The sequence below is a fragment of the Pongo abelii genome, chromosome 14 (assembly GCF_028885655.2).
Source record: "Pongo abelii isolate AG06213 chromosome 14, NHGRI_mPonAbe1-v2.0_pri, whole genome shotgun sequence".
NCBI classification, from domain to species: Eukaryota; Metazoa; Chordata; class Mammalia; order Primates; family Hominidae; genus Pongo; species Pongo abelii.
Window position 1 is genome coordinate 20365793 of NC_071999.2, and position 26872 is coordinate 20392664.

Sequence of the window (26872 nt, forward strand, 5' to 3'; positions counted from 1 at the left end):
ATTCCCTGTGTGATGATATTTGGAGGTAGGGCATTGGGCAATGATTAGATCATGAAGGCAGGGACCACATGAGTGGGATTAGTAGCCCCTGTTGAAGGCAACATGGAGAGCTCCCTCATCCCTTTTGTCATGTGAGGACATGGTAGAAACATGGCTGTCTATGAACCACAAAGCAAGCCCACACCAGACATGGAATCTGCTAACCACTTGACCTTGAATTTTGCCATCTCCAGAACTGAGAGAAACAAATTTGTTCATAAGCTTCCTCATCTATGGCATTCTGTTTTGACCCCAGATTAGCTAAAAACACCAAAATATCAACTTCTACACCAAATTTTGGAAATGGATGCTAAAACTTTGATGGCAAAAGGTGACTGATCTGCCTGACAAATGAACCTACATGATCCCTCTTTCCACAAAGCTGGAGGGAGAGTCAACACAAGCAAAAATAGGTCAAAGTCTTCTAAAAGCCATACCTGAAGGGTTTTCAATATCACTTCATCAGATGGTAATTTAATCACACAAAGAACCACAACAAAACACACAACTATCAGAGGTTTTCAATGCCACCTCAAAAACACTATCTACAATATTAGGGAGTGAAAGAAGTCATGGAAGTTTCAAAAAATCAAACTTTATTTCAGTGTTACGGTAGAAATTTGAAATTCTTAGTTAAGCTATGAATAAATCCTTGGGCAGGTGCAGGCATGGAGATTCTAGGGTGCAGCTGCTGAGTTTAAAACCTTCCTTTGGAGATGCCCCCTGGCCCCCTCAACCCCTGTCTGCCTGTCAAGAAGAGGCCATCCTGGGCAGCACATTAGAGGCAAATTGCCCAGATGCCCAGCTGAGGGCAAACCTCCATGCCTGGAGGAGGAGGTCGCCTCTGGGAGCAGGAGGACCTGCTGGAACCCCTGCTCACAGGCTCCTTTTCTTGCTCTCCAGCACCTCCTGCAGGCAGGCAAACACCCCCAGCAGCAGTAGCAGCAGGCCCTTCAGCAGCAGGACTGCTGCTCTGCTCAGTGAGAGAAGTCCCTCTCCAGTGAGGCAGAGGAGCCCAGGTTGCACACCCTGGTCTCTGCCTCCATATCTTCCACTGTGCCCAGGACTGGGAGCAGTGTGGGAGCTGCTGGCTGGAGCTGTGCTGGTCACCCCCTCTCTGCCACCTCTAGCTCCAGCCACACTTTCAGCTCCAGGGCTGAGGCCGGTGGCTCTACAGGAGGTGCCATGAAGTCAGGCAGCTTCTCACTGGGCTTGTCCTGGGCAGTCCCAGGGCAGTGGCAGGAGGGCCCTGGAGATTCCTCTAGCTCCAGCGCTGTCCTGGAGGGGGCTCTGCCCCTGGTGCTGGCACTGGCTCAACAGCTGGCACTGGAAATAGCTGTATTTCTGCACCTGAAGCAGGAGCTGAAAAAGGAGAGAGGTCACCAATATCACTCACTTTCCACTGGAATTTCCAAACATGAAAACAACCTCACTGAATTTAAAGGAATTTCAGCCTGAAAACATTGTCCCTGGAAAGACTTCCAGACTGCAGGTGACCTCACCATGTGCCTGTGTCTCAATGAGCTCCAGAGGCTCCAGCTGGACAAGGACAATGTGCAGATGTGGCCCTGGTGGGATCACTGGTGAGGCCTGGCCTGGTAGCTCCATCTGGGGCCTGGTGTCTACCTGGTGACTCCTGTGCTGTGGTACCTGGGGGGCCTTCTGCCAAATGGCCAGAGGCATCTGGGGTGAGGGATGAGCCTACAAGGGCATCATCGGAAAAGAAAGGCTCTCACTCTTGCCATTCCTGAAGCAGGAGCCTTGAGATGTGGGGATGCAGCACAAGAACATCTGGCTCTCTTGAGCATCTCCCGCCAAGTGAGCTGGCTATGGGGCTAACTCTAGGATGTGGGTGCCTGGTTATCGGAATTCATTTTTTTTGAGACATAGTCTCATTCTGTTGGCCAGACTGGAGTGCAGTGGCATGATCTCGGCTCACTGCAACATCTGCCTACTGGGTTCAATCAATTCTCCTGCCTCAGTCTCCTGAGTAGCTGGGATTACAGGCATGAGACATGTACCACCACACCTGACTAGTTTTTTTGTGATGGTTTTTGTTGTTGTTGTTGTTGTTGTTTTTAAGACAGAGTCTCGCTCTCTTGCCCAGGCTGGATGGAGTGCAATGGCGCGACCTTGGCTCACTGCAAGCTCCGTGTCCCGGGTTCATGCCATTCTCCTGCGTCAGCCTCCCGAGTAGCTGGGACTACAGGTGCCCACCACTACGCCCGGCTAATTTTTGTATTTTTAGTAGAGACGGGGTTTCACTTTGTTAGCCAGGATGGTCTCGATCTCCTGCCTTGTTTGTTTTTTGTATTTTTAGTAGACATGTGGTTTTACCATATTGGTCAGGCTGGTCTCGATCTCCTGATTTCATGATCCTCCTGCCTCAGCCTCCCAAAGTGCTGGCATTACAGGTGTGAGCCACTGTGCCTGGCCTGGTTACCAGATTTCTAAGTTCTCTTAGGGTCTGTTGCCAAGGAAGTGAGGTCACTTCTTTAAGGTTCCATCCCCTCGGCCTCCTCCTTCCAGAAGACCTACTCAGGACCCCAGTGGGCTGCTGACTGCTCACCTTCCCCACAGGCCAACTCCTTACCTGTATACAGTTATGTCCACCCAGGGCCTGTTTGGACACCTGCACGTGATGTTCATCAGGGGCCTAGGAATCCACTTGGGGCCTGGGATCCTACAGGGGCCTAATATTACCCTGCAGATTGGGTAGCTACCTGGGGACCAGTTATCACCCTGGGGACTGTGGTTGATTTGCGGGCTAATGTCCACCTGGGGACTGGTTATTCACCTGAGGCCTGATGCATACCTGGGGCCAAATGTCCCCCTCAGGGTGAATTCCACCTCAGGCCTGTATGTCCACCTGGGGCCTGATGTCTGCCTTAGATCTATGTCCCACTGGGGCCTTGTGTTCACCGGGGACTCGTATCCAGCTGTGGCCTGATGGCCTACTGCATCCTGTTGCTCACCTACGGCCTGGTGTCTACCTGGGGCTTGGTGATCCCCTGGGAGCTGGATATCAACCTGGGGCCTGGGTGTCCACTTAAGGCCTGATGTGTGCCTGGGGCCTGATTGTCCATCTGGGGACTGGGTGTCCACCTTGGGTCTGATGTCTACCTGAAGTTAGGTATCTATGTAAGTCTTGGTGTCTACCTGTGGCCTGATGTCCACACGAGTCTGGGGTTCGGTTGGGGCCTGCTGTACATCTGGGACCTTGGTGTCTACTGAGGCCTGATGTCTACCTGGTGACTGCCATCCTCTTGAGGCCTGATATCCACCTGGGAATGGTTTATCCATAGAAATGGTTATGTCCGCCTGGGGCTGGATGTTGCCCAGGGGCTAGATGTCCACCTGTGGCCCTGAGTCCACCTAGGGCCTGATGTCTACCTGGGGCATGGTGTTCACCTGAGACCCGGGTGTTTACATAGGGCCTGATGTCCAGCTGGTGCCTAGGTGTCCACTGGGGGCCTTGTGTTAACCTGGGGACTGGTATCCATCTGGGTCCTAATGACAACCTGGGTTGAATTATTCACCTAGAGCTTGGTATTCACTTAGGGCTTGAGTGTCAGCCTTGGACCCGGTGTCCACCTGGGCCTTGGGTATCAAACTAGGGGTTTGGTGTCCAGTTGAGACATCATTTGCACCTGGGGTCTGAGTGTTCTCATGAGGCCAGATGACCACTGGGGGCCTGAATGTCAACCTGGTGTCTGAAATTCACTGAAGGCCTAGGTATCCACCTGGGGTCTGATGTCCATCTGGGACTAGGTGTCAACATGTGGCCTGATGTAAACCTCTAGTTCAGTGTCCACCTTGGGCCTGATGTCCACTGGGGGACTGATGTTTACCTTCGATCTGATGTTTACCTGGAAACAGTGTATTCACCCACGGCCTGATGGTCACCTGGGGTTGAATGTCCAACTGTGGCCAGATGTGCATCCGGAACCTGGGCATCCACCCAGGGCCTGATGCTCAGCTGGGGCCTGGAGTTCACCGGAGGCATGATGTCTACCTGAAGCTTAATGTTCATCTGAGTGCTGGATGTTCACCTGGGGCCTGATATCCACCTGGAGCCCAAGGACCCTTCTCAGGCCTGATGTCCACAAGTTGGCCTGGTATTCATCTGGGGCCTTCGTGTTAACCCGTGGCCTAATGTACTCCTGGGTTCTAGTGTCCTCTTGGGACCTGATGTCTACCAGGATCCTGGTATCCACCTGGGGTCTGGTATCCACCTAGGGCTAGGAATCCACTTCATAACTGGTGCCCATTGGGGTCCTGATGTTAACCTTGGGACTGGGTAACCACCTGAGGCCTGATGTCCACTTAGGGCATAAGTGTTTATCTGGGGTCTAGTGTTCACATGGGGCCTGATGTCAACCTTGAGACTAGGTATTCACCAGAGGACTAGTGTCCAGCTGGGGCCAGATATTCACTTGGGGCCTGGTCAACTTGAAGCATAGTTGTCAACCTAGGACCTGATGTCCAGTCCAGTGTCCACCTTGGGCCTGTTTTCTACCCGGGGCCTGTCTGTCCACATAGACTCTGGTATCAATCTGGGGCCTGGGTATTTACCGGGGTCCTGGATATTCATTGGTACATTATGTCTACTGGAGTCTTTGTGTCAATCTGAGCTCTGATGTCCACCTAGAGATTTGGTATCTACCTAAGGCCTGGTGTTTACATGGGGCCTGTAACAGGAGGTCCCAGATGAACTCAGATGTCTACCTGAGGCCTGATGTCCACCTGAGTTCTGAGTGTTTACATAGGGCCTGCTGTCAACTTGGAACCTAAGTATTTACCTAGGGCCTGGGTGTCCACCTGGGGCCTGACTTCCAACTAGATCTTGTGTCAACATGGGGCCTGATGTCCACTTTGGGCCTAGGTAACTTCCTGATGACTAACGTCCACATGGCTCCTAAGGACCATCTGAGGCCTGGTATTAATTTAGAGACTGGTATCCATCTGGAGTCCAGGTATCCACTTGGGACCTGATGTTCACCTGGAGTGTAGGAATTCATGTGGAGCCTGGTGTCCACCTTGAGTGTGTGTATCCAATTGAGTGGTGGTGTCCACCTGCAGTCCAGTGTATACCTGGGGCCTGATGTACACATGGGGCCTGGGCATCCATCTAGGACCTGATGTTCAGATAAGGGCTGGAGTTCTCCTGGCCTGGTGTCCACATGGAGCCTAGGTGTACAATTGGAGCCTGATGTCCCAGGTGGATACCTGGGCCTCAGTGGTCATCAGATCCTAGGAAACTCTCAGGCCCCAGGTGCACATAAAGCTCCAAGTGGCCACCTAGGCCACAGGTTGATACACAGGGTCCAGGTGGACACTGGGTGCAAGATGAACACCAGGCCCCTGGTGAACACCAAGCCCCAGATGTCTACCTAGTCCTCAAGTGGACACCAGGCACTAGATTGACACATAGGTACCAGGTGGATATCAGGCTGCAGGTGAACACCAGGCCCCAGGTGGTTGGGTTACTTATACCATAGGTGGCCGTCAGGTCCCAGGTCTGTATCCACTCCCCACCTGAAAATCAGGATCCAGGTGGATACCCATGTCCTAGGTGAACACCAGGTTCCAAATGAACATCAGGCTCCAAGTGAACACACAGGCACCAGTTCAATACCAGCCTCAGGTAGACATCAGGACCCAGGTGGACCCCAGGCCCAATGTACATGCCTAGTCTCTTGGAATACATCATTTTCAAGGTGGACACCCAGATTCTTCGTAGACATCTGGTGCCAGGTGGATATCTGGCTGCAGGTGGACATCAGGCCCCATGTGGAGACCCAGTACACAGGTGTAAATCAGGCTCCAGTATTTCATCAGGTCCGAGTTAAACACTTGACTAAAGGTGTGCATCAAGACCCGGGTTGACATCCAGGCTTCAGGTGCACACTAGGCCCAAAGTGTACACCCATGCCCAGGTGGGCATCAGGCCCAAGGTGTACACCAGACCCCAAGTGGACATCAGGTTCCAGGTTGACACCAGTCTCTAGGTAGATCCTTAGGCCCCAATTGGTCATCAGGCCCAGGGTGGATACCTTGACCCCAGGGGGTCACCAGGTCCCAGGCAGGCCTCAGATGGACACTAAGCCCTAGGTTAACACAAGGTCTGAGATGGTTTCAGCCTCCATGTGGACTTTAGTCATAAGGAGCTTACCTAGGCCCTAAGTGGACATCAGGCCCCAGGTTGACATCAATGAACCATGTAGAAGTCAGGCTCTAAGTAGACACCCAGGCCCTAGGTAAATACTTTGGTCCCAAGCCGACATCAGGCCCTATGTGGACACCCAGACTCCAGGCAGATGTCAGGCCCCACGTGAACACTGAACTCAGGGTTGTCATCAGGCCCTACGTTGACACATAGGCCTCAGGTAGACAATAGGCCGAGGTGAACTTCAGGCTCCAGATGAACATCGGGCTCCAGGAAGAAGTCTGTGCCCCAGTTAAACACCTGGTCTTAGGTAGACATCAGGCCTCAAATGGATGCCCAGGCCCCAGGTGTATACAAGGCCTCAGGCAAACACCAGGCCCCAGGTAGACATTAGACACAAGATGGACATTCAGGCCACAAGTGAACGTCTGTCCCCAGGTGGACATCCATCCCAAGATGGACATCAGGCCAGAGATGTACACCCAGGCCCCAGGAGAACCCCGGGCCCCAGGAGGACACTCAAGCACCAGAAGAACACCCAGTCCCTAGGTAACTACAAGGCCCCAAGTGGACATGATGTTCCAGATGGATATGAGGCCCCAAGTGGATACTAGGCCCAGGTGGACCCCAGGTCTCAGGGGCACACCAGGCCCCAGGGGAACACCAGGCCCTAGGTAAGCATGCAGTCCCAGGTGGATATCAGGTGCCAGGAAGACACCAGGACCCAGTTGGTCATCAATCCACAGCTGAACACCAGTTCCCCATGAACACCAGTCCTCAGGTGTGCACCCGGTCCTCTCATGTGCATCAGGTGCCAGGCTGACATAGGCACCAGCTGAACTCTGGGCCTCAGGTGAACATCAGATCCCAGGTTGTCACCCAGGCTCCAGGTGAACACCAGGTTTTAGGTGGACACGAGGTCCTAGGTTGATGTCTATGCTCCTGGTGAACCTCAGGCCCTAGTGGACACCCAGGCCCTTTATAGACATCTGGCTCCATGTGCACTCCCAGGGCCCAGGTAGACATGAGGCCCCAGAGGAACACCAGTCCTTAGTCACCTAAGACTGAATTCCCCTAGGGCTGGAGACTGAGTATTCACCTTGGGCCTAGGAATCTACCTGGGGCCAAATGTCGATCTGAGACCTGATGTCTACTCAGGTTCAGCTGTCCACCTAGGGCGGGGTGTTTTTTTGTGATCCAGAGTCTACCTGAAATCTTGGTGTCAACCTGGGGCCTACTTGGCCCCAGACTCCACTTGGAGTCTGATGTGCACCTGAAGCCTGAGTTTTCACCTAGGATCTGATGAGCACCTGGGGCCCAGGTTTCCATCTGAAACATCAGGCTCTAGTTATACATCTGGGCCCCAGGTATACACTAGACACCAAAAGAACTCCAGCCCCTATCTTAACATGAGGTCCTAGGTGGATGCCCAGGCCTCATGTCTACACTAGGCCTCAGGTAGACACGACTCCAGGTGGGCATCAGGCCTGATATTGGCTCTATATCTCCACCCAAATCTCATGTTGAATTGTAATCCACATGGGTTGAAGAAGGGGCCTGGTGAGAGGTGATTGAATCATGGGGGCAGATTCATTTGCTGTTCTCGTGATAGAGTTCTTATGAGATCTGGTTATTTGAAAGTGTGTAGCACATCCCCCTTCTCTCTCCCTCCTCCTCCCCCATGGTAAAAAGGGCTTGCTTCCTCTTGGCTTTACATCATGATTGTAAGTGTCCCAAGCCCACCCAGTCATGCTCCCTATTAAGCCTGAAGAACTGTGGGTCAGTTAAACCTCTTTTCCTCATAAGTTGCCCAATATCAGGTAGCTTTTTATAATAGTGTGAAAATGGACTAATACAAGGCCTTAGGATAACAACCATGCTTCAGGCCATAGGTAGACATCTGGCTGCAGCTGGACACTATTCCCCAGGTGGATACCTAGGCTCAAGGTTGACATTAGTCCCCAGGTAAACAACAAGCCCCAGGTGAATACCTATGCCCTAAGTAGACATCAGGCCTCAGGCTGACACTCAGTCTAAGCTCAACATTAGGCTCCAGGTGGACACCCAGACTCCAGGTGGATACTAGACCCCTGGGGTACACCAGACTCCTGGTAGGTATAAGGCCCCAGGAGGACACTAGAATCCAGGTGTATAAAGCCACTGGTTGACACCAAGCTCTCAGATGAACACCAGGCCAACTAGTGGACTTTAGGCACATGAGAACACTTGGGCACCAGGAAGGTATCAGGCCCCAGGTAAACATCAAACTTCAGGTGGACATCATTCTCCATGTAAACTCTAGCCCCAGCTAAACATCAGGCTCTAGGTGGAAGCCCAGACCCCAGGTGCACTTCTGGCCACAGTTGAACATCTGTCCCCAGGTGAATATCAGACCATGGATGGATAGCAAGTCCTCAGGTGGACATCAGGTCAAAAGTGAATATAAGTCTCTAGGAAGACATCTGGCCCCAGGTGGATACTGAACTAGAGGTTTACATCAGGCCCCAGGTTGACAGCAAGGCCCAGGTAGACAGCAGGCCCCAAGTGAACACCAGGCCCAGGTGTATACTGAACTAGAGGTTTACATCAGGCCCCAGATTGACATTTAGTCCCCAGGTGGTCATGACACCTCAATTGGACACCAAGTCCTCAGGTTGATACCCAAATCCCAGGTGGACACCAGGTCAAAGATGAACACAAGACCTAAGGTTGACACTCAAGCCCTAAGTGGACACCAGGCTCTAGGTGAATAATATGACCCAGGGGATCATTAGGACCCAGCTGCATACCAGTCCCCAGGTTTACACGAGGCTCCCAGTAGGTTCCTAAGCTCTAGTTGGACATGTGGTCTCCAGTAGACACCCAGGACTAAGGTGGACATCAAGCATCAGATGGACGTCTGGCCGCGGATGAACATCAAGCCTCATATGGATACCTAGTCCCCAAGTAGACATCAGGCCCCAGTTTGACATCAGTTTCTGGATGGATCCCTAAGCCCCAGGTGAATATCCAGTCTCCAGCTGAACATCAGCCCCTTGTGGATGCCCAGGCCCCAGGTGGATATCAGGTCTCAGGTGAACACAAGTCCCCAGGCAGACATCAGGCACCAGGTGCACACTCAGACCCCAAGAGGACATCCGTCCCCAGGTTGACATCACTGTCAAGGTGTACATTAGGCAACAGATGTACAGCCAGGTCCAAGGCAGACACGAGTCCCCAGTAAAACTCAAGGCCCCAGGAGGATACTCAAGCCCTAGGTGGATGCCCAGACCTCAGGTAATTACAAGGCCCCAGGTGGATATCAGATTCCAGATGAACATTAGGCCCCAAGTGGATACCTAGGCACCAGGTAGACACCAGACCTCAGGTGCATCCCCCAGTCTCAGGTGCACACTAGGCCCCCAGTGAACACTGGCTCCAGGTGAACACCCAGTCCAAGGTAGACACCATGACCCAGGTGGTCATTAGGCCACAGCTGAACACCAATCTTGAGTGAACACCAGATCCCAGGTGGGTACCTAGTCTCCAGGTGGATATTGGGCCCCAAGTGGACACCCAGCCCCCAGATGAACATCAAGCTTCAGGTGGACATCGTGCCTCAGGTGAACTCCGGGTCCCAGCCCAGCTGAACATCAGGCCGCAGGTGGATGCCTAGGTTCCAGGTGCACAACAGGTCACAGTTGGACATTCATCCCCAGGTGAACATCAGGCCATGTGTGGTAAACAGTCCACAGGTGGACATCAGGTCAAAGGTGAACATCAGTACTCAGGTGGACATCAGGCTCCAGGTTGACATCAAGCCCAAGGTGGACACTGAACTAGAGGTTTACATCAGGCCCCAGGTTGACACCCAGGCTCAGGTGGACATTAGGCCCCAGGTGGATACCTAGGCCCCTAGTAAACCTCAGAGCCTAGGTTGACATTCAGGCCCCCAGTAGTCATTTGGCCCCATGTGGACACTGAGGCGCCAGGTTTACATGATGTCTTAACTGGACACCATGGGGCCAGTTTGATACCCAAGTCTTATGTGGATGCCAGGTCCAGGGTTACACTCAAGCCCCAGGTGGACACCAGGCCCTAGGTGAATAATACAACCCAGGTGGTCATTAGGCCCCAGAATGACACCAGTCCCCAAGTTAACAGGAAGCCCCCAGTGGGTACCTAGGCCCCAGCTGGACATCAGGCCTAATGTGGACACCCAGGATCAAGATGGACATCAGGACTAAGGTGGACATCTGGTGACAGGTGGACATCAAGCCTGGTGTATACCTTGTCCCCAGGTGGTCATCAGGCCCCAGATCAACACCAGTCCCTGGGTGGATTCCTTGGCTCCAGGTGGACACCCGGTCTTCAGCTGAACATCAGACCCCAGGTGAACACCAGGTCTTAGGTGGACATTAGGCCCCTGGTGGACATAAAGTACCAGTGGACATCCATGCTGCAGGTGGACACCCAGGGCCCAGATGGGCATCAGGCCCCATTTGGACATTGAGGCCCCAGGTGGATATCAGGCCTCAGGTGAACCCTAGGTCCAACATAGACATCAGGCCTTAGGTTGACACTCAAGCACCAGATGGACTGCTGCACCTAAGCAGAAAACATTCTCCTATCTGGATATCTAAGATACAGGTATACAACAAGCCCTAGGCTGACATCCAGACCCCAGGTGGACAATATGCCCTAGGTGGACACCATAGCCCAGGTGAACAGCAGGCAACAGTCTGGCACCAAGTACCTAAGTGAAACAAAGCCTTAGGTGATTACCAGGCCATAGGTAGTCATTAGTCTCCAGCTAGACATTAGTCCCTAGGTGGATACCTAGGCCCCAGGTGGACACTAGACCCCAGATTAACACAAAAAACAAGTAAAAAATCAAGCCCCAAGTGGACAACCAGGCCCTAGGTAAATACACAAATCTCAAGCTGACACCAGGCCCTATTTGGATACCCAAGCCCTAGGTGGACTTCAGGCCCCAGGTGAACACTGAACTCTAGAAGGTCTTCAGGCCTCGTGTTGACTACCTGGACCCAGGGGGACACCAGGCATAGATGAACTTCAGGCACCAGCTGTACATCAGGTTCCAGGTAATTATCCAGGCCCCAGGTGGATATCAAACCTCAGATGAAAACCAGGCCCCAGGTAGACATCACAAACCAGGTGGACACTCAGGCCCCTACTGAATATCTATCCCCAGGTGGACATCCATCCCAAGGTGGACATCAGGCTACAGATGTACACTTAAGCCTAAGGCAGACCCCAGGCCCCAGGAAAACTCCAGGCTCCATGAGGGCACTCAGACCCCAGGTGGATGAATTGGTCCTAGGTAAATACAAGACCCCAGGTAGACATCAGGCTCCAGTGAACATGGGAGCCCCGGTGGGTACCTAGTCCCCAGGTGTGCATCAGGCAGAAGGTTGACCCAGTCCCCAGCTGAACTCTGGGCCCCAGCTGAACATCATAACCCAGATGGTCACCCAGGGTCCAGGTGAACACATAGTCTTAGGTGGACATCAGGCCCCACATGAACATCCAAGCCCCAGGTAGATATCAGGCCTTAGGTGTACACCAAACCTCAGGTGGGCATCTGGCTCCAGATGGCCATAGGTGGATAACTAAGCCTCTCCTGGATATCGGGCCCCAGGTAGACACCAGGCTCCAGGCGAACATCTAGCCCCAGGGGGACATCCAGCCCCTGGTGGACATCAGGGCTCACATGCATAAACAGTTTACAGATGGTACCTCACCTCTACTCCCTGAAACCTCACTTCCCCTCATGGGCCTTCTGTCCAACTTGGGGTACCCCTAGCCACCCTAGGCGCACACTGGACTCGAACCAGGGATGCCAGGGTCCCTGGGGCTCAGCGCAAGGGTTCATGGGAATACACTTTCGTCCGTGGGGAACCCAGTCCCCGCTTCTCGGCGGCGCAGTTGTTTTTTTTTTCTCTGCCCCAGGTGCCTCACCTTCCCCTCATGGGCGTTCTGTCCACCTTGGGGTACCCCTAGCGGCCCGAGGCGCACCCTGGGCTCGAACCAGGGATGCCAGGGTCCCCAGGGCGCAGCGCAAGGGCTGATGGGGAGACACTTTCTTCCGTGGGGGACCCAGGCCCCGCTTCTCCGAGGCACGTTTTTTTTTTTTTTCCTCTGCCCCAGGTGGGTCACCTTCCCCTCATGGGCCTTCTGCCCACTTTGGCGTACCCCTAACGGCCTCAGGCACACGTTGGGCTCGAATAAGGATCGCCAGGGTCCCCAGGGCACAGCGCAAGGGTTGATGGGAAGACACTTTCACCCGAGGGGGACCCAGGCCCCGCTTCTCCGCAGCGCGTTTTTTTTTGTTTTTTTTTTCTCTGCCCCAGGTGACTCACCTTCCCCTCATGGGCCTTTGCCCGCTTTGGGTTACCCCTAGCAGGCCAGAGGCGCACCCTGGATTCGAGCCAGGGACGCTAGGGTCTCCGGCGCCCAGTGAAGGGCTGATGGGTAGGGACGTTCGTCCGTGGGGTCCCAGGCGCCACTTCTGGGCGGCGCAGTTTTTTATTTTTTTCTCTGCCCCAGGTGTCTCACCTTTCCCTCATGGGCCTTCTGTCTGCCTTGGGGTACCCCTAGCAGGCCGAGGCGCACCCTGGGCTCGAGCCAGGGATACCAGGGTCCCCGGGAGGCAGCGCAAGCGCTGACGGGAAGACAGTTTCTTCTGTGGGGGACCCAAGCCCCGCTTATCTGCGGCGCGGTTGTTTTTTTTTTCTCTGCCCCAGGTGCGTCACCTTCCCCTCATGGGCCTTCTGCCCGCTTTCGGGTACCCCTAGCGGCCTGAAGCGCACCCTGGTCTCGAACCAGGAACGCCAGGGTCCCCTGGGACCAGCGCAAGGGCTAATGGGAAGACACTTTCGTCTGTTGGGGACTCAGGCTCCGCTTCTCCGTGGTGCGGTGTTTTGTTTTGTTTTTTTTTTTTTTCTGCCACAGGTGCCTCACCTCTCCTTCCTCAAACCTCAACTGTCCCTCATGGGATTTCTGCCCGCCTTGGGGTACCCCTAGTGGGCCCGAGGCGTTCCCGGGGCTCGAACCAGGGTCTCCAGGGTCCACAGGGCCCAGCGCAGGGGCTGATGGGAAGGCATTTTCCTCCGTGGGGTACACAGGCCCAGCTTCTCCTAGGCGCGGCTTGTTTTTTTGTTGTTTTTTTTTTTTTCTGCCACAGGTGCCTCACCTCTCCTCCCTCAAACGTCAACTTCCCATCATGGGCTTTCTGCCCGACTTGGGGTATCCCTAGCAGCCCAAGGCGCTCCCTGGACTCGAACCATGGACACTAGGGTCGCCGGGGCCCAGCGCAGGGGCTGATGGGAAGGTACCTTCGTCCGTGGGTACCCAGGCCCCGCTTCTCAAAGGTGCGTTTTTTTTTTCTCCGCCCCAGGTGCCTCACCTTCCCCTCATTGGCCTTCTGCCTGCTTTGGGGTACCACGAGCAGGCCCGAGGCGCTCCCGGGTCTCGAACTAGGGTCGCCAGGTTCTCGGGGCTAGCGCAGGAGCTGATGGGAAGGCACTTTCGTCGGTGGGGACCCAGGCCCGGCTTCTCCGAGGCGCTGATATATTTTTTTTTTCTGCCACAGGTGACTCACCTCTCCTCCCTCAAACCTCACCTTCCCCTCATGGGATTTCTGGCTTCCTCAGGGTACCCCTAGCGTGCCGGAGTCCCTTCTGGCCCTTGAACCAGGGTCGCCAGGGTCCAGGGGGCCCAGTGCAGGGGCTGATGAGAAGGCACTTTAGTCCGTGGGGGACCCAGGCCCCGCTTCTCCTCGGCACGGTTTTTGTTTTTTGTTTTTTTTTTCCTGCCGCAGGTGCCTCACCTCTCATCCCTCAAACCTCACCTTCCCCTCATGGGCCTTCTGCCCGCTTTGGGGTACACCTAGCGGGCCCGAGGCGCACCCAGGCCTAGAACCAGGGTCGCCTAGGTCCACGGGGCGCAGCGCAGGGGCTGATGGGAAGGCACTTTTTTCCGTGGGAGACCCAGGCCCCGCTTCTCCGTGGCACGGTTTTTGGTTTTTTGTTTTTTTTTCTGCCACAAGTGCCTCACCTCTCCTCCCTCACAGCTCACCTTCCTCTCACGGGCTTTCCACCGGCGTTAGGGTACCCCTAGCGGCCCGAGGCTCTCCCTGGGCTCAAACCAGGGACCCCAGGTTCCCCGGGGCCCAGCGCAGGGGCTGATGGGAAGGCACCTTCGTCCGTGGAGGACCCAGGTCCCGCTTTTCTGCAGCGCGGTTTTTTTTCCTCTGCCCCAGGTGCCTCACCTTCCCCTGGTGGGCCTTCTGCCGGCTTCTGGGTACCCCTAGCGGGCCCGAGGCGCACCTGGGGCTCGAATCAGGGTCGCCAGGGTCCATGGGGCCCAGTGCAGGGGCTGATGGGAAGGCACTTTCGTCCGTGGGGGACCCAGGCCCCACTTCTCTGTGGCTCGTTTTTTTTTCTTTTTCTGTGACAAGTGCTTCACCTCTCCTCCCTCAAAACTCACCTTCCCCTCATGGGTTTTCCGCCCGCCGTTGGGTACTCCTAGCAGACCCAAGGCGCACCCGGGGCTCGAACCAGTGTCACCAGGGTCCACAGGGTCCAGTGCAGGGGCTGATGGGAAGGCGCTTTCGTTCGTGGGGGACCCAGGCCCCGCTTCTCCGTGGCGCGGGTTTTTTTTTTTTCTTTTTCTGTGACAGGTGCCTCACCTCTCCTCCCTCAAAACTCACCTTCCCCTCATGGGTTTTCCGCCCGCCGTTGGGTACTCCTAGCAGACCCAAGGCGCACCCGGGGCTCGAACCAGTGTCACCAGGGTCCACAGGGTCCAGTGCAGGGGCTGATGGGAAGGCGCTTTCGTCCGTGGGGGACCCAGGCCCCGCTTCTCCGTGGCGCGGGTTTTTTTTTTTTCTTTTTCTGTGACAGGTGCCTCACCTCTCCTCCCTCAAAACTCACCTTCCCCTCATGGGCTTTGTGCCCCCAAAGCCACCCTTGGGGTGCACTTAGCAGCTGAGGCGCACCCTGAGCTCGAACCAGGGACACCAGGGTCCCCAGGTCCCAGTGCAGGGACTGATGGGAAGACACTTTCGTCCGTGGGGGACCCAGGCCGCGCTTCTCGGCGGCGAAGTATTTTTTTTTTCTCTGCCCCAGGTGCCGCACCTTTCCCTTAGGGGCTTTCTGCCCACCTTGGGGTACCCCTAGTGGCCCGAGGTATACCCTGGGGTCAAACCAAGGACGCCAGGGTCCCCAGGGCCCAGCGAAGGGGCTGATGGGATGACACTTTCATCCGTGGGGGACCCAGGCACCGCTTCTCGGCAGCGCGTTTTTTTTTCTTTCTGCCTCAGGTGCCTCACCTTCCCCTCATGGACCTTTTGTTCGCTTTGTGGTACCCCAAGCGGTCCCGAGGCGCACCCTGGGCTCGAACCAGGGTCGCCAGGTTCCACCGGGCCCAGCGTAGGGCCTGATGGGAAGGCACTTTCATCCGTGGGGGACCCAGGCCCCGCTTCTCTGAGGCGCGGTCCTGTTTTTTTTTTTTTTTTTTTTTCCTGCCGCTGGTGTCTCACCTCTCCTCCCACAAACTTCAACTTCCCCTCATGGGCCTTCTGTCCGAGTTGGGGTACCCCTGGTGGCCCGAGGCGCACCCTGGGCGCGAACCAGGGATGCCAGGGTCCCTGGGGCCCAGCGCAAGGGCTGATGGGAAGACACTTTCGTCCCTGGATGACCCAGACACCGCTTAGCGGCGCTTTTTTTTTTTTTCTCTGCCCCAGGTGCCTCACCTTCCCCTCATGGGCCTTCTGCCCGCTTTGGGGTCCCCCTTGCGGCCCAAGGCTCACCCTGGTCTCAAACCAGGGACGCCAGGGTCCACAGGGCCAAGCGCAGGGCATGATGCGAAGGCAATTTCTTCCGTGGGGGACCCAGGCCCCGCTTCTCCACGGCGCGCTTTTTTTTTTCTCTGCCCCAGGTGCCTCACCTTCCCCTCATGGGCTTTCTGCCCTCCTTGGGGTACCCCTATCAGGCCGGAGGCACACCCTGTGCTCGAACCAGTGTTGCCAGGGTCCACGGGGCCCAGCGCAAGGGCTGATGGGAAGGCATTTTCGTCCGTGGGGGACCCAGGCCCCCCTTCTCCGTGGCGCTTTTTTTTTTTTTTTTTCTGCCACAGGTGCCTCACCTATCCTCCCTCAAAACTCACCTTCCCTTCATGGGCCGTTTGTCCGCCTTGAGGTACCCCTAGGGGCCTGAGGCGCACCCTGGGGTGGAAACAGGGACGCCAGGGTCCACTGGGCCCAGCCAAGGGGCTGATGGGAAGGCACTTTCGTCTGTGGGGGACCCAGGCCCCACTTCTGTGCACGCGCGTTTTTTTTTTTTTTTCTCTGCCCCAGGTGCCTCACCAGCTACTTGGGAGGCTGAGTCAGGAGAATTGCTTGAGTCTGGGAAACCGAGGTTGCGGTGAGTCAAGAGATCACAGCACTGCACTCCAGCCTGGACGACAGAGTAAGAGTCCATCTTAAATAAAGAAAGAAAGAAACTAAAGACATAATAGGCATCACTGAAAAAGTTGGAATTAGTTAATACAGGGAATATTAGGATGAATGATATAAAAGAACTAAAATCAAAATGAAAATAAGTATGCTGACTCCTCACACTTTTATCTCCATGATGAAATAAATACAATTTAAATACCAAGATATGATATACATATTAAATGAGTTTTGAGGAAGGTCAGTAAAAAGTAACCATGCATCTTGTATTAATGAACCAGATAACCTATTACATATGGTTTTAGCAGTAAGATTTGATAATATATGTATTTCATATTATTTCATAAGAAATATTTATACATGGATTTTTCTAATAAGATTTGATTATATGTATTTCATATTTCATAAGAAATATTTAAATTATACGTGGATTTTTCTAGTGGCTACTTCATCTCCCACTTCTTTTCATAGTACTGACTAGATTTTAAATTACTGATCATAATGTGTCTTAGTTCACTGAGATGATAAATAGCAAAACATTTTGAATTTAAATAAAGGACAGAAATTTTAAGTTTGATTTTTCCACTAAGCTGAGCTACCTTCCAATTAGATTATTTAAGATCTCACAAACAAAATAGTATCACAGCAGGACATAACCTCAGGATTCCTTTTCACTTCAAAGTTTTTTACTTTCAAAACTCCAACCTTTACACTATATTGATATAAAAGGCAGCAAGACCCATAGACGGGAGGTAATGTTATAAATGTATGAATCTCTTATCTATATTTAGATTTATACTTTACATAAAGATGTTCCCAAAACAGAAATAATATTATTAGAAATACTAAAATTGAATTTCATTAATAGCTAATTTAGATAATACTTATGAGGAAAAGCATGTATTACACTTCATTGTACCTTAAATTTTTCCCATACCTTCATTCACTAGATTCACCATCAATTCAAAATTAGATAACCCATGAAGGAGCTCATGTATATGTATATATACTGATGAAGCACTACTATGTTACTTTTGGAATAAAAATTAATGCTTATCTATATAACTTGCCCATTAAAATCCCCAAGCATGGCAATGGGTATAGTCAAAATAGCTACTAGAATTTATTTTTAAATTCTTGTATATATAATTCTAAGATATAACAGTAAATTAGAGTCTGGCACATAAGGTTTTTTTAAATAAAAGAGAAACTATAAAAGTGCACATGAAATTACACTCATTAGAAGAGATTTAATTTTTACATAAACTTGGATTTGCCACTAGTTAGATTTGAGTCCTCAAACATAAACTATATATAAATAAGGGTTGATGTCAATTAATATTATGCTAGACTTATGCCACGACAAAAGCATCATAAAATAATACCACTCTTTAAGATATAAATTATGTAATTGCTAATAAATATTATTCTTCTGAATAATTTTACCCTAGTAATTTTCTTCAACCTGACAGAGTTTCATGGACAATTTGAACCATGAGTATATGCAAATGTAAGGTCAGGATTCATATTTTCCCTCAACTACATATTATAATCACTATGCTATCTTTGTTAAGAATTTTCTATTTATTGTCACAAACGGCATTCCTTTATGATATAACAACCTAAGTGTCAGGGTTTTCTTTATTTATTGTATAAATATCTATCTGCATTAGTTCTAAAAAATTTATTAGCACTTTAAGGGCAGAACCCAAATACTGTAATACATTTACACAGCATGAGTACATCATGCATAGTCTAAGTGTGTATAAAATACCAGCAATTGCACATGTAAAGAAAACTTACCAGACAGTTGTTTCCACTTGACTGTCATTGAGCTGCCAACTATCCAATTGGGGAAACAGTGGAAAAAGCACTTGAATCTGTCCAATTGAATGAATTGCACTATGAATTGAATGTGTTACTATCCCTTTCACATCCTATGTCTAAAACCAAAAATGTTTATTAAACTTCTATAGAATGATTTTCATCACTATTTCCTTGGTCCAAATACCTTTATAAGGGAATTAAATAACATAGTTGGACATTTTTTAAGGCTTCAATTATAATTTTTATACACATATAAGACAAAAAAATGAGTACCTTTGCTAATCACTTTTAAATTTCAAATCTTAGGTTGAGACATTTTTACACTAAAAATATGAAGTTAAAATCAAATATTATTTTAAAATCAGAAATACTATTGATGGATTTAAAGACAAGTAATTTTAATGTTACAGAATATTAGTAATACAATCTTAAAGCAAAGTATATTTTTATATCTAACAACTAACTTATTCAGTTAATTGATTTAATTTGAAAGGCTGTATAATATGTAAGATAATAGATATGACAGATTTCCTACTAAGGAGACAAGGCCAGGGTAAAGCATATTGCTACAGAAAAGATAGACATTCTTTAAAGTTTCACTTAAAAGATCTGCAAAAGCCAAAAAGAAACAAAAAGTCACAGATTTATAGATGAGCAATGTTTGATATATAAAATAAAGATACTGTTAAATTCTGACAACAACATGAAAACAAAGCCACGATTCACCCACCTGAAGCATTAGAGCATGTTGGGAATGCACAAAAATTGATGCATCCTCTTTTGGTGATGATTCCAGGCAGAGTTGAGCATCAGTGGCCTTAGCATTATATGTAAAGACAATGCTACTTGAAAGTTTCCCATCGTATAAAACCTGTTTATGATGTTCTGCCAAATGAATATCACTCTCAGATTTAAACTTGAAGGTACTCTGAAAAAATAAAACTAAGGTAAACACTCTTTTTAAAAGCAACAATTAAAACACAAAAGTTTTAAAGCAGAGAAACATTTGCAATAAGAAAGTACTTGTGTACCTTTCATGTGTCAGGGACTATTCAGTGGTGTTACTTTGTTATTGTCACTTCAATTTAATGAGAGTTAAGTTTTATTATGCCAATAAAGATGCTCAGATCTTCATTTTCTAATTTAAAGTTTTTGATTACTGGCAAAATCATTTCATTAGAAAAAATATCAAACCTGATATTATATATAATAGGATTTTACTTGACTATATCATAGCATAAGTTTAATTTTTCTTGTTAACACTTTAAAAAGTATTTATGTAAATAAACAGTGCCTGACACATGAATTACTTATAAAAATGACTATCATTTGAGGCTATAAAAAGTTAATATGCAAAAATATTCATATCTTTACTCAAAAGCAAATCAACCTATGAAATACCAATGCTACTCGACAATAATATCACAATATACATGCTAAACTCAGAAGAGAAGTTTGTTAAAACATGTTATTACTTTTTATGAAAGACAACTAAACATATGCCATCGATAACAAGAAAGGTATTGTTAGACGTGGTTAAAATTGCTCTGCAGATAGGAGTCTAATAATGATAAATGATATTTAACCTTTGCAATAATCACATATCAATATTACTATTACTTTCAACTTACAACTATGAAAGCTTAATGTTAAGAAATTAAGATGTAGAAGGGAAGGGGCCAGCATGTAATTCTAAGTCTTCTGATTTATAGTCCATATTCAATGTATCGCTAGTGAAATCATCTTAAAATCCTGACTCTGCCACTAATTATCTTTTTCAAGCTTAGGAAGTCATTTAGCTGATGTGGCTCCAATTTTCTCACTCAATGTTATAATAAGGTTAAATCAAATGTCCCAAACTCAAGTTCTCACAGGAGGCACACAGATACGCATGTAAGTGAATTTGGCCAGATGGGGACTTCCTCAAACTAGAGAATGTCCTTTCTAAAAGTGGCCCCTACTCCTCAGCTCAAGTCAATTGTTCAATGTTGCTAATTCTTCCATATTTTTCAAGAGAAACATGAAATCCGAATTTTTATCTAAAAGCTCTATATTTTAAAATTTAATTCAAACATTTTAACACTGTGAAGACCAATCATGTCAGTTTTTACTTCTGGACTAGTGTGTAGAGTCTAATACAAAACTGGATGCAAACTATTAATTATTAGGCATGTGTCAAGACAAGAGCAACATGAATAATTAAAAATTCGTGTAGGCTGTAGTCTGAAGTATTTCATTGATAATACTTTTTTTTGAATGAGGAGGGTAGTGTTATCACTAGAATGCTTAAGAAAGCATATCTGCATTCAAAAAAACAATGACTGAATTAAAACACACAAGATATGTTGTTAAACACTAAATCAGCTTTCCGTGTCTGCATTTTACCACTGCTGAAACATTTGTACATCCCATTGTCTAGAACAAAACTCTTGCTTTCATTTTGTTCATATTGCTTACACTGGAATTAACAAGTTTTAATATATTATCTTAAAAGATTTGAAATACTTTTGTGGAAATGTAAGATGTCTAATAAAACCTATTCTTATTTGGAAATACATTGGTCTTAGTTTTTCTGAGTCCATGACACATACCATACCCTATTTTGGTTTGTAGGAGGAAAACAAGTTTATGTAATTAAATCTAACACTTTTGGGTTAAAAAAAGTGTATAATGTAATTTAAATATAAACATAGAATCCATTAAATAAAGATAATTTTCTTATCTTCCCTTATTTGTAGTATTAGGTTATTTCTATGTCTTTAAATTTATATATAAAGGCAGACATGGGCAATGGCTCACACCTGTAATCTTAGCACTTTGAGAGGCCAAGGTGGGAGGATCACTTGAGGCCAGGAGTTTGAGATCAACCTGGGCAACACAGAGAAAGACCCCATCTCTACCAAAAAATTAAAAATTAGCCGAGTGTGGTGTCACATGCCTGTAGTCCCAGCTTTTCAGGAGGTGAAGTGGAAGGATCACTGAGCCCAGGATTTTGAGGCCACAATGAGCCATGATCATACCACTGCACTCCACCCTCGGTGACACAGTGAGACCCTGACTCTAAAAAAAATTTAAAAAGAAAAAATTTTACATAAAAGTATAAGCCTTTATATAAATATCAATATTTATTGTATTATTTCTTTCAGAAGGATTTTCAGAGGAAGAATTGTTATATAAAACTGTATGAACAGGACATGGATGAGAATGAGGAGTGACTGCAAATAGGCAGGTAGGATCCATCTGGGGTGATAGAAATGTTCTAAAATTAAATTGTAGTGATGTGTGCACAACTTTGTAAGTTTATAAAAAATAATTGACTTGTACACTTAACATTAATGAGTTGTATGGCATGTAAATTACACTTCAATAAATCTGTTATAATTATTTTAAAAGAAGAAAAGAAGGTATGAATATATTTTGTACCAATTATACTCAAATGAATAGAGTATTATGCATGCTTTTCAATACGGATCACTTCAGCATAACAAAGAAGGTGGGTGGAAGCAAAGTTATACTGAGCTAAGGAAACGATTCCAAGTGGTAACTGAATCCACAGAAACAAATGAAGGGATTCATAAATGATAAATCAGAAGATCAATATAATAAAATCTACAAACATATACTGTATCTCCTTTCTTCTCTCAGCTTCTTTAAAATACACAATTATATGAAGTAATAATTATGTCATGTTGGGTTTGTAACATATACAGATACTATATGTATAACAATAATGTCACAAAAAACAGAAAACAAATAGAGCTATATAGAAGTGACATTTATATAACTCACTAGGATAAAATTAGTATAAATCTGAGGCTGATTCCAGTGAGTTAAGATGTATATGGTAAGCCTTAGTGCAATCACTAAGGAAATGTTTTTTTTAAGTGAAAAAAATTATTTAAAAATTGAAAATGCTATATAAGAAAATAAGCACATAATCCAAAGAAAGCTGTAAAGAAGAAATAAAGAAATAAAAAGAACATGAGACACATAGCTAACAAAAAGTAAAATGACACATGGAAACCTATCAATAATCACATTAAAGATGAATGAAATAACCAATCCAATCAAAAGGCAGAGATTGTCAGACTGGATAATAAAGTAAGATTCAATAACATACTGTTTATAGAATATTCAAAGATAAGAACATATTTAAAGTAAATGGGAAAAAAATAAATCACAAGAAAGCTGGAATGGCTGTGCTAATATCAGACAAAACAGACTTTAAAACAAGATATATTACTAGATATTAAAAAGACATTGGATAATGATAAAAGGGCCAATCATGAGGAGGATATAGCAATTGTAAACATATACGCACCTAACAGCAGAGTGTCAAAATACATGAAGAAACATCTGGAGAAATGAAGGGAGAAATGGAGAAAAGAAGTTAACAATAATAGTTGGGCACCTCAATACTCAACTTTCCATTCATAAAATCAAGAAAGAAACTGAAGATTTGAACAAAAACCAAACAGAACTAACAGTCAACTCTAGAACACATCATCCCAAAGCAGCAGAATACACATTCTTCTAAAGTACACATAGCTGGGCTAAGTGGCTTATGCCTGTAATCCCAACACTTTGGGAGGCTGAGGTAGGAAGATCACTTGAGGCCAGGAGTTCAAAACTAGCCTGAACTAGCAAGACCCTGTCTCTATAAAAAACTGAAAAATTAGTCAGACACAGTGGCTTGTGCCTATAGTCCCAGCTACTCAGGAGGCTGAGGCAGGAGGATCACTTGAGCCCAGGAGTCTAAGGCTCCAGTGTGCTAGGACTGCACCACTGCACTCCAGCTTAGGTGACAGAAGGAGAGACCCTGTTTCCAAAAAATACATACACACAAAACATTCTCCTGGATAGACCAAACTCAGGTCATAAAACAAACCTCAATAAATTTATGAAGACAGATATAATACAAAGTATATTATCTGTCCAAACTGGAATGTTAGAAACCAATAATAAACAGGAATTTGAGGAATTCACAAATATGTGGAAATAAACACATTCCTAAATAACCAATGTGTCAAAGAAGAAATAATCAAAAGGGAAATTACAAAATATTTTGAGATGAATAAAGGCACAAATACCAAAATATAAGCAGTTAAGGCACTTAGAAACTTATACATGTAAATGTTTTTATTTAAAAAGAGGATTTCAAATCAACAACTAAACCTCCCACCTTATGACCCTGGAAGCAAAAAAGCAAACTAAACATAAAACAAGCAGAAAGAAAAAAATAAAAAGAATTATAGAAGAACTTAATGAAATAGAGAATAAGAAAACAACTGTGAAAACACAATAAAATCAAAAGCCAGTTCTTTGAAAAGATCAACACTACTAACAAGCCTGTACCTAGACTGATTAACATATTAATATTATTATCTCAACAGATACACAAAACCTATTTGACAGAATCTAACACTTTTTATAAGAAGCATTGAACAAACTAGGAATAGAATGGAACTTCTAACTACCAAAAAAAAAGCATCTATAAAAAACCTACAGCCAACAACATAGTGCAATTTGTTGCAGGATGTCAGAGCATAAGAAGGGTAAGAAGGGTAGGTAGGAGAGCTGCCCAGTTCATGAAGTCAGAATTCCAAAATAGTGATAAGGCGTCTACCTGAAACAATAAGGAAGAGGCAAGTGGGTTGTGCCTTGACATAAAGTTTCTGAGTATGTGCAAGGTAAGGAAGGTTAGGCACACTAAGGGCTTCTCTGTGTAGAGAGTCAGAGCCTGAAAAGGGTGAGAAGGCATCTGCCTGAGAGGAGAGGGCAAACCATGGGAGGCAGCTGGACCTAGAGTGGGGGTTGAAAATCATTCATTTGGTGTGTGGCTTGACATATTGGAGTCTGGGCAGCCAGAGAAGGGCATCCTCACAGGGGGTTGCCTGGCTCAGTTTGTTGTAGCCTGAAGATGATGAGAAAATATGCATAAAGGGAAGCAACCAGGCAAGGGAAGGCACAACACCAGCAGGGCAGGGAGCACATTGCCTAAAGGAGTAAGCCAGGATGGGGTGTCAATAGTTCTAGAGAGAGGGTAGCATCTGAATAAGAGGGCTTCCCAGCAGGAGGTAAAGAAACCTGGGGCTCCAGAAGGATATAGGGAAGGCATCAGCTCAACAGCCTAGCTCAGTGTATTGTGCTAGAACTGAGGAAGGTTTAAGAGGGCATCCATGATGGAAGGTAACCAGAAAAGAAGCCAACACCTGCCTCAGGTGAAGAGGGCATCCATATGGAAAATGCAGGAAAGACTGAGAAGCTGTTTGATGCATTATAATGTAAATGCAGTAAATTGGATCTTTTTACTATAAAATATACAAAAATTAGCAAAATTTTAATGGAGTCTGAGAATTAAATGGTAGTAACAAATCATTGCTAATCTCTTGATTTTATGTTACAGAATAATTATGTGAAAGAATGTTCTTGTTTGTAGGAACATGACATTCAGGAATGATGGATCATCATGTCAGTAGTTACTCTCATAGTTCAGGAAAAAAACTGACTGGCATAGTGCTTGTAGCTTTTCCGTAATTTTTATTTTACTTTTAAATTTAAAAATGAGAGAGAAATAAAGAAGGAGATAAAGATTTAAGAGAAAGTGAAATAAAATAAGTGATTTAAGAGAAATGTTAAAGATAAGCAAAGTAAATAAACATGCATAGTCAAGTCTCTGGAGAAGAAAACCAAAGCAAGGAAATAGAAGAAATTCTAAAAGTATAGTATAAGAACAATTTCTTAAAATATGAAAAGATGCAAACTACATATGAAAGTGCACACCACATACCTGAGAAATTAACTCAGAATGACCAACACCAAGACATATCTACCAAAATTACTAGATTTAAGGAAAAAGAAAAAAAAGTCCTTTGAACATCTAATAAGACTGAGTGTCTTGTAATGGAGAAGATATTACATTGTCAACAGACTTTCAATACTAATACCTCATGCCAGGGAAAAATTAGTAGCATATTTAAGACATCCAAAGAGAGAAAGAAAAGTCAAGGGTTTTGTAGCCAGGCAAAATGACTTTCAAGTAAAAAATATAAAGCACCTTACAAATAAGTATCAAAATGCATTTCTCAAGAAATACTGTTTCCCTGAACTCTTCCTGAGGAATCTACTACAGAAAGAGCTAAAATGCAGCTAAAACACATCAATATAAGGAAATAATATAAGCCTTAAACACACAGGTACTTATAGGACTATGATTAAATAAGAGTTAAGAGAGAATGGTATGTAATAACTGTGTGTGCTCACAATGTAGATAAGACCTTGTATTAGCTTGCTGGGTCTGCTATGACAAAGTACCAGAGTCTGGATGGCTTAAATAAAAGTTGTTTATTTTCTCATAGTTCTGGAGGCTGTAAGTCTAACATATGGGTGTAAGCAGGGTTTTCTTCTGAAGGCTCTCTCCTTGGTTTGAAGACAGCCTAACTACATTTTCTTCCCTGTGTCTTCACATGGTCTTTCTTTTGCATGTGTCTGAGTCCTAATTTCCTCCTCTTTATAAGGATACAGTTATACTGGATTAGGACCCAATAACCAAAATGACCTCACTTAATCTTAATTACCTCTTTAAAGACCCGTCTCCAAAAACAGTCACATTTCAGGCTACTGAGGGTGAGAATTTTAATGAACTGTAGGGGAACATAATTTACCTTGTAACATGCCTCAATCATTTTAAAAATGGCAAGAGGGAGAATGAAGAGAACACATAAAAAAACAAATTAACTGTATTTTCAGTAATTTAACAATTGGGCATTATTGGTATTATTATTCTGAGGCTGTTCTTTGTGTATAATTATGGGATTTTCTAATCTATTATCCTGTGTGTATTTGACAGTCAGTCTCCTCAATGAAGAAAGGAGATTTAACTTCAAGTAGGTCAAGTTAAAACACCACACTCTCCTGCTTTTTCTCCTTATTCCTTTGCTCTCTTCTTTCTCCTTTGCTGGTTCCTCTGCATCTCCTCAACCTACAAACGCTGGCTTTCCCAAGGACTCATTTCTCAGTTATCTTTTTCTCTGAACTCACTTCATTGGCACCTAAATCCAGTCCTTTACCTTTAAATCCTGTCCATATCCTGCCAATGCCAAATTTCTATCTCCAACCTAGATGTCACCTCTAAACTCCAGACTTACTTCATTTTTCCATTTAGATGTTTATCGGGCATCTCAAACAACTATGCCCATAACCTATGTCCACAACCTAATATTTGATCTTCTTTGCCAAAACTTATTTCTTCATAGTCCTCCCATGTCAGTAAATGACAACTCCATCAGCTCAGTTGTTCAGGCTGAAATTCATGGGGTTACTTGCTCTTCTCAATCCTCTCTTGCTCCCTTACCTCATGTTCACAGTGACAGAAAATC

The 26872-nt window shown here is 46.7% G+C and overlaps 1 protein-coding gene across 1 annotated transcript; it reads right to left on the reverse strand.

The window, feature by feature from the left end:
• Nucleotides 1-656: 656 nt before the first annotated feature.
• Nucleotides 657-26833, reverse strand: LOC112131921 (uncharacterized protein C2orf27A-like). Its single transcript, XM_063715077.1, is given in 7 exon segments — nucleotides 657-1150; nucleotides 1152-1315; nucleotides 1318-1401; nucleotides 16578-16692; nucleotides 18471-18547; nucleotides 19225-19422; nucleotides 22816-26833. Coding segments are annotated over 4 exon segments (696 nt in total). The 5' UTR covers nucleotides 18471-18547; nucleotides 19225-19422; nucleotides 22816-26833; the 3' UTR covers nucleotides 657-817.
• Between the last annotated feature and the right edge of the window lie 39 nt (nucleotides 26834-26872).